Here is a 19,947-nt window from a genome sequence, read left to right as displayed (position 1 = left end):
CACTTTAGCTAATGGGACCTCCCGCTGCTGCTGTGCCGCCAGAGCACAATTTCTGTTCTTATCCTGAAGCAAAGTTCTTAACCTGAAGCATTATTTCTGGGTTAGTGGAGTATGTAACCTGAAGCATATGCAACCCGAGGTACCACTGTATGTCTAATCAGCATCTAGCCTTAGTGAAAGTGAGTTGGAAGGAGCAAGGAACTAAAATGATACTGGTTGCCCAACTGGCATGTGGGAGGGGACTTCCATCTATATCCAAAGAAAGGAATTTTCCTATGAACATGCAGGTGGACACATGTTCTGGACACATCTCTCGGAGCAGAGAATTCACACATTATGCAGTTTGGGGAAACACAGAGACACGTGAAAGCATAGAAGAAATCAGTGTTTGTGAAAAATCAGCAGGAAACCTTGTTGAAAACATAGTACTGTACACTTACAAAGTCTTCCTCCTCAAATTGCAGTTTCTCCTTTTCTTCCTTTTCCTCCCTCGTCTCAGTAGGTGGCTTTTCCTGAAAGGCTGAACCCTTTCGGGAGTGGAAATTGCCATTCCAGTGGCGATGGGATCCAGTTCCTCCTCTTTGATTCATGCCATCATGGCCTCGTGAAGAACCATACCAGCCAGGTTGATTGCCAGCTAGCCCAACATGAACTCCTTTAGAAGCACCAGAGTCCACAGAATCATGACGGTGCAGGGAAGGCTGATGCCAGCAGTCTGCATGAGAGGAAGATTTTTGTATGAATAAAAATAGTCAGTACCTAAAATATCTGCCATAGTACAGATCTCTAATGAAGCCAGTGTGCAGCAACAATGCACTATGTCAGGGGTTGGGAACCTCTGGTGCAGGAGCCAGTTTGGACCTACAATGCACCCCAGCTATGTCTGGCAAATCACACCATCTATTCCCCCCCCCCCCCCCCGCATGCCATATGCAGCTACTGAAGTGGCTTCAAAGGAACAATTGGAAGAAAGCTCATCGCTGTTCCCTTGCTGAAGCAGGGCACACTAACCACCCATTAGTTGATTTTTATGGAAACATATGCTCAAAAGGAGGGAAAATTCTTCACTTTAGCAGGGCATTCAGTGCAAACACCATAGCAATCCTGGAGCAAGCCTCTTTGAAGGCATATTGGGAGTGCTCTTTCAAAGAGGCACATCACCTCATTTTGATATTGGGTGATTGACAGGTGGGAGACCCTGCCCAAATTTGGCCTGCAAGGTGTAGGGCAGAAACAGATTTGGCCCACCTGAAGGAAAAGTCTCCCATCCCTGCTCTATGTCAGTTCAGAATATCACCTTTACTACTCCAACCAGATCTTGGAACTACAGCCTTTATTGTGAAGTCCAAGTGAACAATATACCCTAACCGTTCTACCATACAAGCAATGACATTATAGTCTTCTATCACAACTGTCTTCTTGATGTTTGCTTAAGTATGCCAACAGACTCCTAGCACATTATGAAAATCAGAATACCATCTACTTTCTATAAGGCGGAGTGCTCACAGTTTACTCTCTCATAGGAAACAATTTTTACAAATCCTGGGTAAGCTGAAAACCTCCACACTTTTATCTCAGACAATCAGGTTTTTCAAGCATTTAAATGTTTGCAGCACCTAACTGAGTAATAAAACACAAGACCAGTGTGTACAATTTCTAGTATGAGCCCTTTTATATACCTCCTGCAGTTCTGAGCGGACCATTATTAAAAAAGCCATCAGAAGAGTTGTGGCGTCTCCGGCTTACTCCAAAACGGCCCTCTCCCCGAGGAAGATGCTCTCCGTGCTTCTCAAGAGTGGTTCCAGGGGCCTATAAAGGAAAAATAATAATCAAAACATGCAAAGGCTCTGGAATTATGAGCTCCACATGAGTTTTCAGGAGTTTATCAACAGACTGTTTCCTACTTTGTTCAAAAGTGATATTCCAGTGACCACCAGAACCAACCGACAAAGCTAGATGTGTACATGTACCAGCTTCAGCCACACGCTTGCAATTGTGTAGAATCTGTTCCTTCCTTGGCGCCTTTTAAATACACTGTGACAGCAAGTTATCATGCTATTATTTCAGTGTAACAGATTGATCAACTGCCAAACAGTTTAGGACCCATATTGGAAAATGGCATTTAGATTCTTCATTTATAAGAAGCCACTGAAAGTGCGCACTGAGTGCATTATAATAGTTCCATGCATTATGATAATCCAATCTGGATATTAAGTGTGAATTATTGCGACCAGGTCTGTCCTAACCAGGAACAGGAATGCTGGTGCACCTATCAAAACTAGCAAAAAGCCTTCTGGCTATAGCTGCTACTGGGCACACAGGAGCAATGTCACACTCCCATGCTGCACATATTAATCTTGAGGGTAAATACGCTATCCAAATTATATATATACTCTTACAAGGGGCTCCCAGTAGTCTGGCTTCCAGGACAACACCAACTTAGCTTCCGTCATATTGTAGCATTTGTTGTTCCCAGAACATCACTTTGTCCCTCAAGGCACACACTTTGCCCCACACATTACAGTGGTACCTCGAGTTACAAACGCCTCAGGTTACAAACTCCGCTAACCTTGAAGAGTTACCTCGAGTTGAGAACTTTGGCCCCAGGCTGAGAACGGAAATTGTGTGCCGGGAGCACAGCGGCAGCATGAGGCCCCATTAGCGAAAGCACGCCTCTAGTTAAGAATAGTTTCAGGTTAAGAACGGACCTCCGGAACAAATTAAGTTTGTAACTAGAGGTACCACTATAATTAACAATTTTGTGTGTTGCTGTAATGGTAATGTTTGGATTCCTCTGTGCATGACTTTAAGAGACTGGCTATTCCAACTAGGGGTAGAGAACCTTTTTTCAACCCAAGGTCTACATTCCCTGGGAACCTTCCAGGGGATGCATGCCAGTGGTGGGTGTGGCCAGAGGCAAAAGTGCATGGATCAATTAATGTAACTCTGTATAATAGGCTACATTCCAGCCACACAAAACACAAGAGTTTAAACCAACCCCTGCCCAATGAAGCAAGAAACAGTTTTGAAGAGGCCAATGGTTTACATTTAAGTTTTGCAGCTTTTTCCATGTCATGATGACACCACATCATTAGTGACAAATTGTCCAAAAATGCAATTTTTCTGTTTGTTTTTTTAATGCAAGCATTAGTTTGACAAATGGGCTATCAACTCTGGTAGCAATGTCCTACCGTTTATTGTTGATGCACTTTAATGCAGGCTCAATATGGCCAATATAACTTAACTATTTTACAAAGCCATGTATGCATTTCATAATCAAATAGGCAACCTGGCCATAACTTGACTAAATGTTATTGAAGAGTTTGATCCAAGATTCAATCATTTACCTTCGCAGACTGTGGTGTAGAGAAGTTAAGCCAGGCAGGAACAAAGTCATGCTGCGCCATTTAGGTCCAGTGTCTCTCCTTCAATAAAGCGAGGCATCAAACCTCATGGCCAGGATCTAAGACAAGATGAACAACACATATTCACTGTCAGTCCTTCCCAGAGCAAAGACAACACAGCTTGGACAGCACTGGGCCTGCCCCCAACAGCTTGGACAGCAACTCAGTATCTTTCCAAGAGCTAATTGAAGGATATACAACTTGACATAGATCCATTCTGAACTACTGTAGTTCAATGGCTCCTGTTGCTTTCCACCCTCCATGCTCAATTCAAACAAATAAAACTAGAAACTGAGCTCCATCAACCTCTTTGGTTGCTGCTGGGAACTAGAAAAAGTTGGTGAAGAATTCAGGATTAATTTCCCCTCCAGCATATTAGTATTTCACTCAGGTCTCCCTCTTTCACAATAAGCATGTTTGAACAGTATCATGACTTTTGCACGAACACATAACAAGAAATCCACAGTCAACAATATCCCATTTCCCATTTTGTCTGAACTGGAAAACTGTTCAAACTTCTTCAATTATCTAAAGCAGGGGTCAGCAACCTTTTTCAGCATGGGGCCGGTCCACCGCCCCTTGGACCATGTGGTGGGCTGGACTATATTTTGAAGAAAAAAATGAATGAATAACCCAGAGATGCATTTTAAATAAAAGGACACATTCTACTAAAAACATGCTGATTCCCAGACCATTCGCGGGCCGGATTGAGAAGGTGATTGGGCCACATCCGGCCAACAGGCCTTAGGTTGCTTACCCCTGATCTAAAGGACTGCCACGTGGAGGATGGAGCAAGCTTGTTTTCTCCTGTCCCAGAGGCTAGGACCCAAACCAAAGGATTCAAGTTACAAGAAAGGTGATACTGACTAAACATCAGGAAGAACTTTCTGACAGTAGGCTGTTCAACAGTGGAAAAGACTCTCTCTCTCTCTCTCTCTTTTGGAAAAGATTCTCTCGTAAGGTGGTGCATTCTCCTTCATGGAGGATTTTAAGCAAAGGTTGCATGGTCATGTATCATGCTTAATTAAGATTCCTGCATTGCAGGGGGTTGAACTTGATGACTCGGGTCCCTTCCAACTTACGATTCTATGCTTCTAAGACACCATCTGAAGGAAACCTCAAGCCATGGCTTCAAATCTTGGTGAGTTCCTAAGCTACTAAATGGGATATATTTTTAACTAAAAACTTCCCTGTTGTTTGCCACCTCATGCAGAGAGGAAAGGAGCAGCTGCAATTTGGGTGCACAAGACTTCATATTTCTTCTTATTAAATCAAGATATGATCATTTGAACATACCTGTTGTGAAATATCACAACAGAGATGGAAATGAAGGCGCAAAGATTGTGTATTTTCATATAGCTATAAACAAAAGAAGTCCCACAATGACTTACCTAGTCCGGCCTCTGCAGTCCACCACTCTCACTTTTAGCACTTCTCTTGGCTCTCCAGATTTCTTCCTTCTCCAGGGTGCACCTATGCCAGCTTTGTGGCAAGGGTGAGTCCAAAGGAAGCACGAGAAGCCGCACTTCGTGCCTGACTGCACCCCTCACCCCTCTAGCTGCTCATCTTAATTGCTCTCTGCACTTATATGAGAAAAAAATACCTAAAAGGGAGTGTGCATTTTTGAAAAGCCACAACTACATTCACCTCATTAATTTTGCTGTTGTTACAATGCTATGCAACTCAGCTTTACATTACAAACAGTACTTATCACATATGCACAGCATTCAGAAAGACACCATGATTAATGGTGAACTCCACAAATCCACTCTGTTCATCTTCTGCAACACTTGATTTGGAATGGGGGCGGGGAGGTGGGTGGCAGGACCATGAAGTATCTTGCAAATTCTGAAAATGTTGTTAAAAACTTCTGTTTGTAGAAGTTCTAAAATGCAAGACTCATCTTCACCACTTTTACAGTTGCTAAAAAAGGTGTTAGCATTCTTAAAACTGTATCTTGAAAGGATTTTCACATAATGTAACTTAAATTTCCTTGCAGAGGAACTAAAAGCAACTTGATCACAATGATTTCTGTCCTATTGTTGCTATGAATGCATTCAATTAAAGCTAAAAGTAAGGGCTAAGCCAGAAAATATCTCTCCCTGAACTAATTTAGTTGAGTTGTTGCTTTAAAAAAGAGAAAGTTGGTGAATTATAATGAATTTGGGTGACGATCTTCTGAAAAGTGTAGAATTCACGAAGTATTCTCTGAAAGAAAGACAGTATTACCTATCAGTAAATGAAGCAAAAAGGATATAAAAGCTCAATAACATATTATAAGTTTTCCATGTCTTCAGTTTCTACTGAAATCCATGAAGCAAGCCAGCTTTTAAGTTACCTGTGATTATTTTCAATCAACACCCTATTTCAGCATTCATAACTTGAAAGTTATCCTATTTGTACCCCATCCATCCACCTTATTTTGTCTTCATGAAATAGATTCATGAAGTAGGTTAGGCTGAGAGACTTTACCACCCACAGTGGTTGGGGCAACCCAGACAGGCGGGGTACAAATTATTATTATTATTATTATTATTATTATTATTATTATTATTATTACCATCAAAGCTACCTTGTGAGCCTCATGAATAAGGATTTGAACTACAACACTCCAGACATACCTACTTTGCAGGTGCCGCCATGTTCAAACACAGGTCTGCCAACATGCACTACCAACAGAGGATACAAATAACACTCTCTAATTGCAAATTCAGTGAATACCAACAAAAGCGCCCCAAAAAAGAGCCAGAGAGAAATAAAAGGAAAGTTGTCTGCCTGCTCAGAGGGAACCTTGAGGCTTGCAGATATATACAAAAAAAAAAACACAAACCACTTTACAAGGGGGCAAAACCTGCAAAGTCAACTGAATGAGGACTGAGCACAGTCAATACTATGCAATGCTGAATATGTAAATCTTAGATTTTACTACCTATCAAAATAACCCTCACTAATACAGTGTCTATAATTAATCAACCCTAACAGCTACTAAGCTATGACTTATTTTAAATTGGACGCATACACACACAACAACAACACCAGCACATCACTAGGGATGCTATGCATTTTAGAATTTAAAAATTCCATGTTCCATTATCACCATAGCAGAAATTATAGGCCTTCAATCACAAAAGGTAAATTATGGAAGGTTTCCTACTGGTCAAAAAAAAACCAGAACAGCAGCATTTAAGGTATTCTGCATAGAGTTCATTTCTTTAAGGCCTGAATTTCACTTTGATACATACTTCCACTAAAGTTAGATTTGACTGGAGAACTGGGTCCAGACCAACAAAATGAATTTCAATAGGGACAAATGCACTTAGGCAGGAAGAACCAGATGCACAAATATAGGATGGAGGACACCTGGAATACTAGCAGTAAATGTGAAAAGGATCTAGGGGTCTTGGTGGACCACAAGCTTAACATGAGTCAACAATGTAATGCAGCAGCAGCAGCAAAAAAAAAAAAAAGCTTAACACTATTCTAGGCTGCATCAACAGAAGTATAGTGTCCAAGCAAAGTAACAGTACCATTCTATTCTGCCTTGGTCAGACCACACCTGGAATACTGTGTCCAATTCTGGGCACCACAATTTAAGAAGGAAGTTGACAAGCTGGAACATGTGCAGAGGGCAACCAAGATGATTAAGGGTCTAGAAACTAAGGCTTACAAGGAGCGCTTGAAGGAGCTGGGTATGTTTAGCCTGGAAAAGAGGAGAGGCGATATGATAGCCATCCTCAGATATCTTAAAGACTGTCACGTGGAAGAGGGAACATGCTTGTTTTCTCCCTCTCTGGAGGGTAGGACTTGAATCAATGCCTTCAAGTTGTCAGGAGATTCCGACTAAACATTTGGAAAAAAATTCCTGACAGTAAGAGCTGTTCAGCTGTAGAACAGACTCCCACAAATGGCAGAGGACTCTCCTTCCTTGGAGGTTTTTAAGCAGAGGTTGGATGACCACCTGTCATGGATGCTTTAGCTGAGATTCCTGCATTGCAGGGGGTTGGACTAGATGACCCCTGCATCCCCTCCAACTCTTAAGATTCTATTATCTCATATAGCCCAATGTGGAGCTATAATCAAGGCAAAGTAGTAAGCTGATATGCTCTAGTCCAGCCTTTTCCAGCCTGATGCTCTCATGGCATTTTGGACTACAATTGCCACCATCCCTAATCATTAGCTATGCTAGCTGGAGCTGTAGTTGGGGGTGGAAGGGGTTCCAAGTCAGGGAAAGCCGCTCTAGCCTGATTCAAAAAGTTCTATGTCAAGATTGGCACATTATTTTTTAAAAGAATCACTGATTTAATATACTAGCCCCATAATTACTCTGCTGGGAATGGGAAATTTGTGGTTCTCCAGATTTTACTGAACTCCAACTCTTATCAGTGCAGCCAGCATGGCCAGGAACTGTGGTCCTCTAGTCATGCAGGTCCCCAGTGAAGTGATAACTTTTCTTTTACCAATTAAGGCAGGAAGGGATGTTGTTAACGATCCATTCGCAACCTGGAAATTGAACTCCATATCTCCTAGATGGGAATTCAACATTTGGCAAGAGACATTAACACACACAAAAGCCTTCTCAGGATTCAACTCAAACCAGAAATGTTGATTTCCTGGAACATATCCTGATGCCCTAAGCTGAATAGATTCCAATTTAACATTTCTGACTTATTGAAGTAAACAAAACTAAAAAGATAGGTTAGTTTTACCTAATGAAGTATCTCAAAAAATAATTAAGAAGATGAACCCTGCTGAATGAGACCAAAAGTTCATCTACACACCATTCTGCTCCCAAGAGTATTTGAACTTAAATATATGATAATAACTGTCAACTTTTCCCTTTTTTTAAGGGAAATTCCCTTATTCCGAATAGGATTCCTCACAAGAAAAGGGAAAAGTTGACAGCTATATATATGATGGGGTTAGAGGGAATCAAAACACTAAATGTGATTTAGATATTATATCCAAACAAATGCAAAGCTTTTCAGATTTTTATTACAATACTTATATTTTTGACATGACAACACACTGTAGTTCACACATCACACTGCATACTTAATATTTTATTGTGAACATGTTTTGCTGGGCTGTTGTGTTCTCTCTGCTAGCACAAGTAGAAATAAAGCATAATTCACAAACCATGGTCTGTTTGGGAGTGAAATTAATAGTAATTCCCAATTCAGATGCAATACTAAGCCAGGGATCATAGTTTTCTTCCACTGTGCCCTAGAAGGGAAATAGTAACAGTCCAGAAAGGTATGCTCACAGTAAATCATTAAGTATGGTTTACCATGGCAAGAATGTAAGGCCAGCAGCACTTCCCTTTAAACCAGCCATCCCCAAACTTGGCCCTCCAGCTGTTTTGGGACTACAACTAGCTAACAGGACCAGTGGTCAGAGATGATGGGAACTGTAGTCCCAAAACAGCTGGAGGGCCAAGTTTGGGGGCGTCTGCCTTACACAGTTTAAATTTTAATTTAAAAATGCACTGAAAATGTAACTTGATTTTAGCATGCTCAAAAGCCTGTGGGTGGATCTCAGTTATATTTTACTGACAATAGACCTGTTAGGCTAAGTAGTTCTGCTAGCAGGAGCCAACACAAGGGTTTCTGCTGGTGCAATGAGGCTTACCCACTCTCATCCACCTGCACCGCCCTCACAATCATTCTATCATGCAAGCAGAGATACCCATTACTCTACATTTAGAATAACTAGTCACAGTTGCTATATTACATCAGCATCAGAGGCAGAGTGCCTATAAAAACCAGTTGCTGTGGATCACAGGTGGGAGTGTATCATAGCACTCATGTCCTTTGGGTGGGCTTCCATCTGTTGGCCACTATGAGAACACAAAGCTGGATTAGATAGACCCCTGGTCTGATCCGACAGGGCTCCTCATGGTTTAAATGTGCTGCGTAGAGCAAAGCATTAGGTGTCAAGACTAGGACCCAGCTGAAAGCCCGGGTTGGAATGTTGGATTTGGTATGCAAGAAGTGGGTGAGCTACAAGAGGCAGCAAACTTTTAAATTGTTTGAAAAAAATACAGAACCCTTTTCTAGATTCTGATTAGTCATCTTCTACTGATCTATGTTACACATAAGCATCTCCCCCACCTCTTTTTCCTATACAGAGTGTAGCTTAAGTGCAGCAAGATAAGGTTGTATCCCAACTTCAACTTTCCCTTCAGAAGTGAGGATCCTTTGAAGGAAAACAAAGGCAAAGAAAACAAAGACAAGTAGAATGTATACCAGGGGTTAGCAGACTTACTGTGCCTAGGGCCAGAGCGCGCGCCCATGCGCCATTTCCGGAGCACTTCCGGGTCGGAGGAGCAGCAGAAATAGCTTGTGTGCATGTGCATGGGCCTCCTCCAACCCGGATGTGCACCGGAAATAACGCTTGCGCATGCGCACAAGTTATTTCTGGTGCTCCTCTGACCCGGAAGTGGGCAGCCACGCAGCGCAGCGCTGTGCCGGTAAGAGCAGGCAGCAGCAGTGGGCAGCGGGGGTCTCCACGGGCCGGATAAACAAGTCCCTTGGCCTTATCGGGCCCGTGGGCCTTAGTTTGGGGACCCCTGATGTATACCATGTATCTTTAGATTCGATTATACTTTTTTCTTGCTTCCATTCCTAAAGTTAGGTTGTTTTTGTCCTATTGTTCAATTATTGTGTTTCTGGGTGTGTACTTTTAGTTGTTCAAAAATGTCAGTATTATTAATAGAAAAGCACATTGCAGTGCTGTGGCATCTATCACTACAGCTCTCCAGCTGAAACAGATGCATGGTGTCAGCTGGGTGCTCATCCAAGGATAACTAGTATTTACCCTTCTAGCAAATAACAATTGAGAATGAATGATGTAATATATTTGTCTAAACTTAAAGTGAAAGTTAATATACAGTATAATTCAGGAATTTAACATTACAACTCTTGGGAGGAAAAGTTATTCACTTAACTCAAATACTAAAATTATTTTCCTTTCAACAAAGTTGTAACTGGGTTTTATTTTGGGATAAATGTTCCACGCTATTGCTCAGCTTACTACAGGTTTACCTGAGAAGCAAAGCAGAGAAGGGTTAAATTAACACTATGCAGTTACATGTAAATCTGCAAACATCTGTGCATTTATTAAAGACCTAACAGATGTTACCACAGACACTGAATAACCAATAGAATTGAGAACAAAAATTTAAGTGTAATCTCCATAGAATAGCCCTTACTTATAATGTTTTTAGTACTGCTCCTTTCTAAAGAGTTTTAAAATGGCTATTTGCGTGTCTCGTGGCTTTGCAATTTATATCTAGTGAAACACTATGAAATCATGCCCCCTTCAAAAATGTATACATATGTACCGTATATACTTGAGTATAAGCCTAGTTTTTCAGCACATTTTTGTGCTGAAAAAGCTGCCCTCGGCTTATACTCGAGTGAGGCAGGTGGTGGGGACGGCGAGAAAGAAGCCCTTTCTCTCCGCTCGTGCCGCCACCTGCTCTCCCCAGTCAACCATTCCTTAAGAAGTGTACAAGAATGGCGGTTCTTTACTATCCCCAGGCAGCTTGTTCCATTCCTGAACTTCTCGCATAAATGCAAACTTGGCAAAGGAAGAAGAGGAAGGAGCAGCCGAAAGGGCTGCTTTCGGGCTGCTCGTTCCTCCTCCTCCTCCACAGTGGCAAAGGTGAACCGGCTTATACTAGAGTCAATAAGCTTTCCCAGGTTTTTGTAGGAAAATTAGGTGCCTCGGTTTATATTCGGGTCGGCTTATACTCGGGTATATACGGTAATATTGCAAGTTTGTGTGCCACATCCATATTATAGTGGTCAAAACCTTGTGTGTAAATGTTTAAATCAGATGAACCTACTGTCCCAGTGAGCCTCTCAACAATCTGACACAGGCGTCAGCAACCTTTTTCAGCCATGGCCGGTCCACTGTCCCTCAGGCCATATGGTGGACAGGACTATATTTTGGAGGGGGGGAAATGAACGAATTCCTATGCCCCACAAATAACCCAGAGATGCATTTTAAATAAAAGGACACGTTCTACTCATGTAAAAACACGCTGATTCCCGGACTGTCCGTGGGCTGGATTGAGAAGGCGATTGGGCCACATCCGGCCCATGAGCCTTAGGTTGCCTACCCCTGATGTGACAGATAATACATCACTCATCTGTCTGAAAGTTAGCAATATGACAATTCATCCATCTCATTACCTCCTCTTGAGTGCCTTACTTCAATGCTTCAAAGGTTTGTCAAACCACAACTTCACAGGAAACTGTGACTTAAGCGCAACTAATAAACCAATATGGCAAACAGCTGAGTGTGCAGAAGAGCCTACCTAGTTTACTCTAGAAAACTGCATGTTTTATGCATACAGCTTTCTAATCACTGATGCATACAGTTACAGCTCAATGTTTGTTAGGTATAAACAAATTACTGAGTGATTCACATGAGATTTACCGGTACTATCTAACCTTAAACATAAAGCTGCAAAAAACCAGTCCAGATTCCATTAATTCTACCCAATAATGATCAGTTACCATGTTCTCAATTAAAAACACAGTTCATCTTCTGAAACCTAATTTGTTCCTTACACCTCTTGATTGCATAACTTCCAACACAATGTAAGTACAGGTAGTTCTTTGCTAGTTAGTGCTACATTGCATTTTCCCATATACCGTAAATGCATTTTGAGCAATGGAATTCTGTATTGGAAGACACTGGTAGGCAAAAACACTTGAATGTGCTGTTCAGCCACATACTAAGACTTACTGGCCCATAGGTCACAAGCAGCACTAGCATCTGGACACTCAGAACTTGAAGGATTGAACTTATTCCCACACCAAAGAAAACATCTTCATATATTAACAATTTTGAATTTGATCTTTCAGTTTAATATGGCAGAATGTATTTACGATGAACCAGTATAATAAACTAACACTGCTTCAGTCTAAATCCTAGTTTATTTTCAAGCACAGAAAAAAGGAGCAACAGCAGTCTGGCCCAACTCATATAGAACAGAGTACAAACATTTCACACCACATCTTTTCACCTTCTACAAAAGCGAACAACAGCCCTTACTTCCATCCTTAGGATGACAAAATTCAAACTGGTATGGTCAACCCTGATCAATAAAAATTTCAAAAGGTATGTGATTAATATAACCTGCAGAGCAGAGGCAGTGACTGAAGGCAAAACTAAATGTTAGGAGGGGAATATGAGATTCATCAGATCATTATGCGATTGTTCGCCTAATGAGTGATTTTCTGGAAACGCATTATGTTCAGGTAATGGGATCTGCATGTATTCTGAGAAAGCTTCAAATCAAGTAACTATCATGTTGAATCTGAAATTTCAAGCCATGTTCTGGAGATGGTTCTTCCACCTTCATTTCCTTCCACTGAAACCTTGAATATGGTTGATTAGATGGAAGAAGGTGAATTGGTGGGATGTTCTTAGGTGGTTCAGACAACTGCTGCAGTGCTTATGATTTACACCAGTGGTTTTCAGATTTTTATTTTATTGGGAACCCATTCTGCAGCAACTTATCTGCTGAGGAACTCATAAGTCCTATAAAGGGTTATGGGGCTTTTGACACCCAGCTCTGTCAATTCCTGATGAAGCACTGCTATCCTGGTACTTGGCAGAGAACCAATAAATTGTAACTAGATGGAAGTGCTGTTGGTGGGTGGTTCATCTGCCCAGGGAGGTGCTGTTCAACCAGTTCTGAAAAGGATTTCACTCTCCCTGAAGGATCAGGTGTGCATCCTGTTGGTGCTTATGGCTTCAACTTTGCCATTTTAACGTGCGATTGCTTCAGTGGCATGTAGTGCTTTTTATTAGCTATGCCTGAAATGCTGACTGCAACCCTTGACAAGTGACAGCCTGGCTATGGCTGGTTAATTTCTAGACTGGAATAATGCAATGAGCTTTTCAAGGGGTTGTTTTTGAAGACATTTTGGAAACTGCAGTTTAGACTATTGTAGCTAGACTGCCAACAAGAATGCTATGCAATCATATCTTGCTTGTGTTATTGGTATTGGTATTAACCTTTTAAATGGCAGTGAGAAAGGTCTCAGCCAAAGGGCTGCAGAAAGGACTAGGTACAAGAGTGGACAGAATATCTCTTACCTTCCAATGTTAGAAACAGATATGAAAGCTAGGAGCTAAATGGCACCTTAAACCTAGGTTATAGGTACAACGATGGAATGCTTTTTCAATAACAAGACAAAGCTGAAAATGAGTGAACTGCAGCTAAAATATTATGTTCATTTTTCACATGGTCTAGTCCTTCCCTTGCCCACCCCCCTAATATTCTTAAGAGGGTCTCTTCTCCAGTCTTCAGAGAGTAGCTGGAAGTGGGGAGTCAGAAAAGGTCCTCTCTTCCTTCCACTGCAGTTTTAATCTGAAATCTTAGGCGTAGTACTGTGCCCAGAGCTCAGAAACTGCTCAAGCTAATAAAATTCCCTGTCGCACAATGTGCCTAAAACAATGGGAGTTTCGAACACTGTTACCTTTGTACAGTAGGCTACATTGTGGCCACAAAAATCATATATTTCTATTTAGGCAAGAGGGTGTATTTCTATATACAAACTGCAGGTGCCCCTGGTAAGTGTGTAGTGTACACGGTATCTCCACACATGTGCGTTTATACACACACACACACACACACACACACATATAATGTCCATCACAACAAGCATTTCACTAGTAGCTTAATATGTCCCACATTAATCTACTAAAGCTTTTGTGAAACCCTTGAAAATCAGAACTACAGGTTAACATACAAAGAATTTACCCTTTGTACACTGAAACAAGAGAGGCATCATTATTGATATCACTGTGAAGTGGGTTATTACTAGACTATTATTATTTTTGCCATCCATAACGCCACACATATAAGCCATGGCTCAACTGAAAATTGATCATTGAGTTGCTTCATCCAAGTCAACATATTGTTTGCTGAACCCATATTAATTTATGCATACTTTATACAGTGGTACCTCGGGTTACATACGCTTCAGGTTACATATGCTTCAGGTTACATACTCCGCTAACCCAGAAATAACGCTTCAGGTTAAGAACTTTGCTTCAGGATAAGAACAGAAATCGTGCTCTGGCAGCACAGCGGCAGGTCCCATTAGCTAAAGTGGTGCTTCAGGTTAAGAACGGTTTCAGGTTAAGAACGGACCTCCGGAACGAATTAAGTACGTAACCAGAGGTACCACTGTACATGGGTGATGTTCAGAGGATAATCTTGGCTTAGTAAATCAAGATTTACATAAGTTTCAGGAACTCACATACAACCATTTCACCTCTTCCTTTGCACAAATGAGCAAGCCAGGAAGCTGCAGCAGACAGCTTCTTGATACATTCACACTACGAACTAGTTAATGCAGTGACCACCTTAATACCATGGCTTCATACTCTGGTTTGTTTGAAAGCCATAACTATGGCTCCTGGTCTGGATGCAGCTTCCTCTGCTTCACTCTGGTGAAGGAAGGAGTGAAATTGGCTATGTGAGGATGCTGACTCTTGTTTGAATCTCAGGTTAATACAGATGTCTATCAACATCAAATGGTGATGACCATCACAACATATATATTTATCCATAAAACAAAGTCTAAGGTGACCAGTTCCACTGCCACACTATTTAAAACTTCCCAAGCTTTAAAATGTTCTGGGTTGTATCTGAAAACATCATTGCACAAGTGGAATGGCTTTCATTCATGTACCTCCACCTCCCCAACCCACTACCTCAGATTTGGGGGTCATGGGGAGGACAAGTTCTATTGCAGGAGCAGAAGTCATTCCATTTATCCAATGGTTGCTGGATTCAACCCATAGTGGGCTGCAAGTAAGCTCCAATTTTGGTATAGGCAAATTTAAATGCCTGTACAAATACATAGCTATTTTGGTGATGAAATTATTTGGGTATAAACACCATACATTGTTAAATAAGTGGTTTTGAGTCTCCCCCTTTTAAAATAATGTATTATATTTCTAAAATAAAAGCAGTCTGTTTCAATATATTTTTTTAAAGTCATGTCAGACAAATTGAAGACAAGTCAGCCATTTTACACAACTAACCATTTTTTTTTGTAATTCAGTTACACCTGAACCTGAATTACTACTTCCCATATTTCCACACAGCTGTAAAATACTAGTATCTGTGTACACTCCAGAAATTAAGCCAATGAAATACTGTATCTGCATTAATTGTCAGTAGCATCTATTACATACTTTTAAAATCTTTTTTTTAAGTGTGCCATGAGTGAATCCCATGTTTGATTGAATACACAGTGGAATTCACCCTTCAGACTTTATCTTTATTATCTCTAACAGAATTTTCTTTCCACCATGAACCAAACATATTACAGTCTTTAAAAAAAAGCTTAGATTTTAAGACCATCACAATTTATTTTTTTGCATTTCTTCTTCTGACCTAATACGGTACTTGCAACTATGTTACAAGGTCATATTTATACCATTTTACAAAAAATGTGAAAGGCCAGGTATGCACTATTTTCTCACAGTACACACGTCTATTTCCGAAGACTTTCTCTTTTTTTAAACAGGGCTTGTTCTCATGTACGTAGATACAGGGTGGCAGTTTATGCTTTGGTTTAGGACTGCCATTGGGGAAAACAAGGCTATTGTGCCTTTGACATTAGTACCTCCACAGCTGATTTCCCACGGTAAGCATGAGGTTGCTCAGGGGCAGAAAATCTACAATATCTTTACTTTCTCTAATTTTGTGCCATGCCATTCCCCCATGGCCGCCATATTGCAACTGGCACCATCAGCATTCTCTCAACATTCAAAATGGTCCAAAAAGGTTGGCGACCCGATATATGCTTATGCTACAAGTGATTGAGCTTAACATTATTAATGACAAATCAGTAACATGCTGCCGCCTACTGTAGGAGACATGTTAGGAGCCAGGAAAGAGAATAAAAATTAGGCATCAGTCTCATTACCTTTTTAAAGAAATGTGTGCCCTAGAAATGCATTGCACCTGTCTCAATCTAGTTTGACTTTACCTTATAGTACTCAACTATTTTTACAGCTAAAGGAGTAGGGAACGGGGAAGTGGAGAGATGGGAAGTATCAAAACCTCATATTTCAAAGTATAGTGTTCTTTCTAAAATACAGAGATTGGAGCAAAAAAGCGGACTAACATATTTCTTTCACAATAGTCATTCCTTCCCCCTTAACAGTTGTCCATAAGTCAGTAAAGGCTACAGAATACAGTACCATGCAAATCAACTGGTGAGGCAGTACTGGCTTCTCTTTCAGTACTTGCTTTGAATGCAACACAGCCATTCTCATCTCTTTCCTTAAACGTTAACAAAATTCTAGAAACTTAAATGGAAACCTATCCTCTTTGGGAATTTTTCCCCCCAGTTCTGTTGTTTCTTCTAATACTAAATGTTTTTGCACTGCTACTATTGGGTAAATAAATATTGACAATTTGTTACTAGGGCAGTCAAAGTTTCGGGTGCAGTGAAGTCTTCCAGAGTGGTGAGGCTTACACTCTTCTCTTAATTTACAGAGGCAGAAAAACTAGCAAGCACCAGAATGCCTAAGTGTTAAACAAGTTTCTGTATAAGCTTTACTATGTACAAAGCACTTGGGTTTAACTCAGGTATCTAAAACAAAACTGTGCAGTAAACCACATGTTAGCTCAGAAGTTCCACTACACTTAATGCAGCTTGAAGTTAGTGTGAATAGGAATGCTGCAGACTATTAACTGGGTGGACATATTTGAAGAGCATTTAGCATAACAATGTTAATATTTTGCAGGATTTAAGAAAATTTCTAATCTTATTTCCATTTCTCACTACAGTAGGGTATATAACAGAAGCAGAAATTTGACAACACAACTCAAAATCTAATTTAAAAATCCCCACCCTTAGTTGTATCTGTCTATTACTATTAGCAGAAGTGTTAATGCAGCAATCAGTACTTGGACTGTAAGGTTAGATTTCACTTATGGTTGTTGTGTAGAAAGGGAGAACTGCAAATAGTAAATCGACTAAAAAGTATTAGCTGACATACAAATAATCCCAAACCCACTAATCTCTTTGAGATACATCTAAAAAAGAACATGTGACTCGTGCACAAGTGTGTTCAAGTTTATATAAATGTAGTACCTATCAAAATGACTGAAAAATTCTATTATCCTTTCATAATATACTTAGTTCTCATCCCTACCCTGACAATGATCACCCAAGACAGGGGTGCGGAGATTGGGGATTTAATGGAAGATCTGTGTGATTTTCAGGAGGTTGGCAACGATTTCTTACTATCAATTGCTTAATAATAGCAAGATGCACAAATCAGATTGCTGAAATGAAGACAATGGGGTGGCAGGGAGCAACAAGGAGTGGATTATGTGTGTGGAAGAACTGTCAGATCAGTTCAGGTCTGGTACTAAAAACAAATTCTTGGGCTCAGAATTCTTTAATTTTAGGTATGCCTTTTGCACCCAACTCTGGTTGATGGATCTTGAGGTTCCAGAAAAAAACAAAAGTAGATCCTATAAGTCTGAAGTCTCTCCCCCCACTCCTAAGAAAACACTGGTCACTGGAACTCTTTTTTTCTATTGCATCTAAAAGTCAAACTATTTCCTAAATCATTACTGATGGATCTCTAGATGCAAATTCTTACTGTTAAGGTTACTGGGCTGAAGTACTACTTTAGTACATTCTCTTTAAAAGTTAAGAATTGTTCAGTTTCCTTCAGACTATCTTCTACATAGAAGGCATATAGACAAATTGCCCTATTTCCCAAGCAATGTTGGTGCAGAACAGGCAAAGCAACTATTCTTTTAAGACACAAAACAACTTCCACACTTGCACTAGATTCTATTTAACATTTATATTTTAACTCAGCCACCCAAATTTTATAGAAAAAATGTTTTACACCCCCCACCCAAATAATTTCAAGCAGCATCTAGAGTTATATAGCCAACAGGAAAGACACAAGTGCACATTCCATTCAAGCATTAAAAAAATCTACCAGTAACTGCCAGAATCTGACACTCTACTCCTTACCTTGAGTCATATGCAGCAAAAAAGTATTACACAAGTATATACGCCTTCCTCCTGCCTTAATATTCAAAATACTCTATTTGTACCTCCCTACAAACACACCCACAAGTAAACTCCCTCCTTCTCAGCCTGCTCAGCAAGAACAACAATGCTAGATTTTACAAGGCAGTCTGCATGGAAGGCAAGAGATAATTATCCAGTCCTGACACTGGTATATTTGTTCCTGAACACAGAGTCGCTGTTGTTTTTTGGGGCGGGTGTGTGTGAAAAAGAAAACGAAAACTGTTCTATAAGGAAACTACGCCAAGTCAACCATTCTTTCTTAAATATTCCTAGTTTTGACCCACCACACTTTGCTGTCTCGAGTTTTCAAACAAGCTGTCTACAAGTTGTCCAAAAAGCCAGCATTTGCCCCCTTTCCTCTAAAGAATAACTCCTCGCACTTTATAAAATCCTGTGCCCTACTCGACAGCCCCCCCGCCTCCCCCAACCACACTTCAGACCCCCCCCCACCTTAGCCTAGTCTCACAACTGCTTTGATCAGCTTCTCCCTCCCTTTCTATACTCACGCTGGAACCCCAAATCCATTTCACCCACATGCCAACAAAAAACAAAACAAAACAAAACAAAACTCTCCCACCTGCCCTGAAAATCACATGCCACCGACTGCCTGCCCTGGGCACTCTGCACCTCCTGCTCAACTTTGCACTCAAGAGGCCTACCGTAGCCTCCTCCTTCCGCTATTCACTCTTTACTCCAGCTGATCCTTCCTCGCACACCTCCAGTCGCCCCCCCTGCCCTGCCCCCCAATTGCCCGCGCACACACCTCCAAGCAGGTCCCCCCATTACCCTCTTCTTAGCTATCACCGCCTCCACGTCCCCCCCCCCAACCCTTGCCAAGCACCTCTCCGCGAAGCCCCTTGTCCCGAGCGTTACACCCCCGACACTTCCGCAAACCAACAACTGCCCCGAGCAACTCTCCCGGCCGCCAAGCGACACCACAGGGCCTCCGCCGCCCCCTCGGCTCTTTCCTGCAACAGAACCTCCACTTGTTTATGCTCCCGCCCCCTCGCCTGCTCTGGGCTTCCCCCTGCTCGCTGCCTACCTTACTCTCTCCCCAAAGGCCACTGGCTGCCGCTCAGCGCCGCCTCAAGTCCAGCTCCTCTTCCCTTCTCTCCACACAAGGCCGTGCTTACGGGACCAGGCCCCAACTCACCCCCTCCCGCCTCACTCTCTGTGTCGCTTGAGTTCCCCACACCGAACCATAACAAAGCTCTGCCCAAAATGGCTGCCCGGCCCAGCCCGGCCGGGGGCCGGAGGGGGCGGGGCTACTCACGCGTGCGAAGAGGGGGGGGAAGAGGGGGAAACACACCCACCTGGACCCAGCCCGTGCCAAAGACCGGGGCGCACGCGCACTCGCTTTCCGCCGCTCGTGCTCTGGCTCGCCTGAGCCAGGCGAAGTAGTCTTTCGCGTGCCGCCCACCAAAGAGGCTGCTCAGGGC

General features: G+C 41.7%; 1 protein-coding gene and 1 long non-coding RNA gene across 5 annotated transcripts in view; one reads left to right on the top strand and one right to left on the bottom strand.

The window, feature by feature from the left end:
* The window catches only part of LOC117048445, a 10,738-nt gene extending 9,971 nt beyond the window's left edge, over positions 1 to 767 (top strand). For both annotated transcript variants that reach the window (XR_004426845.1, XR_004426844.1), the window contains exon 3: positions 503 to 767. This is a non-coding gene — a long non-coding RNA (uncharacterized LOC117048445). The remainder of the gene's footprint in view (positions 1 to 502) is intronic.
* The window catches only part of GPBP1L1 (GC-rich promoter binding protein 1 like 1), a 27,723-nt gene extending 7,776 nt beyond the window's left edge, over positions 1 to 19,947 (bottom strand). Inside the window, exons 1-5 of one of the 3 annotated variants that reach the window (XM_033152260.1) lie at positions 19,822 to 19,947; positions 4,796 to 5,612; positions 3,348 to 3,463; positions 1,680 to 1,809; positions 441 to 715 (exon numbers count right to left, since the gene is read on the bottom strand). In XM_033152260.1, the coding sequence (XP_033008151.1) occupies positions 441 to 715; positions 1,680 to 1,809; positions 3,348 to 3,407 (465 nt within the window). In that variant the 5' untranslated portion in view covers positions 3,408 to 3,463; positions 4,796 to 5,612; positions 19,822 to 19,947. Of the gene's footprint in view, positions 1 to 440; positions 716 to 1,679; positions 1,810 to 3,347; positions 3,464 to 4,795; positions 5,613 to 18,448; positions 18,469 to 19,550; positions 19,755 to 19,821 lie in introns of those variants that run through there. The other 2 variants (XM_033152259.1, XM_033152261.1) reach the window with 2 other exon arrangements.

The sequence above is a fragment of the Lacerta agilis genome, chromosome 6 (assembly GCF_009819535.1).
Source record: "Lacerta agilis isolate rLacAgi1 chromosome 6, rLacAgi1.pri, whole genome shotgun sequence".
Lineage (NCBI taxonomy): Eukaryota > Metazoa > Chordata > Lepidosauria > Squamata > Lacertidae > Lacerta > Lacerta agilis.
This window is presented reverse-complemented; position numbering and strand designations above follow the sequence as displayed.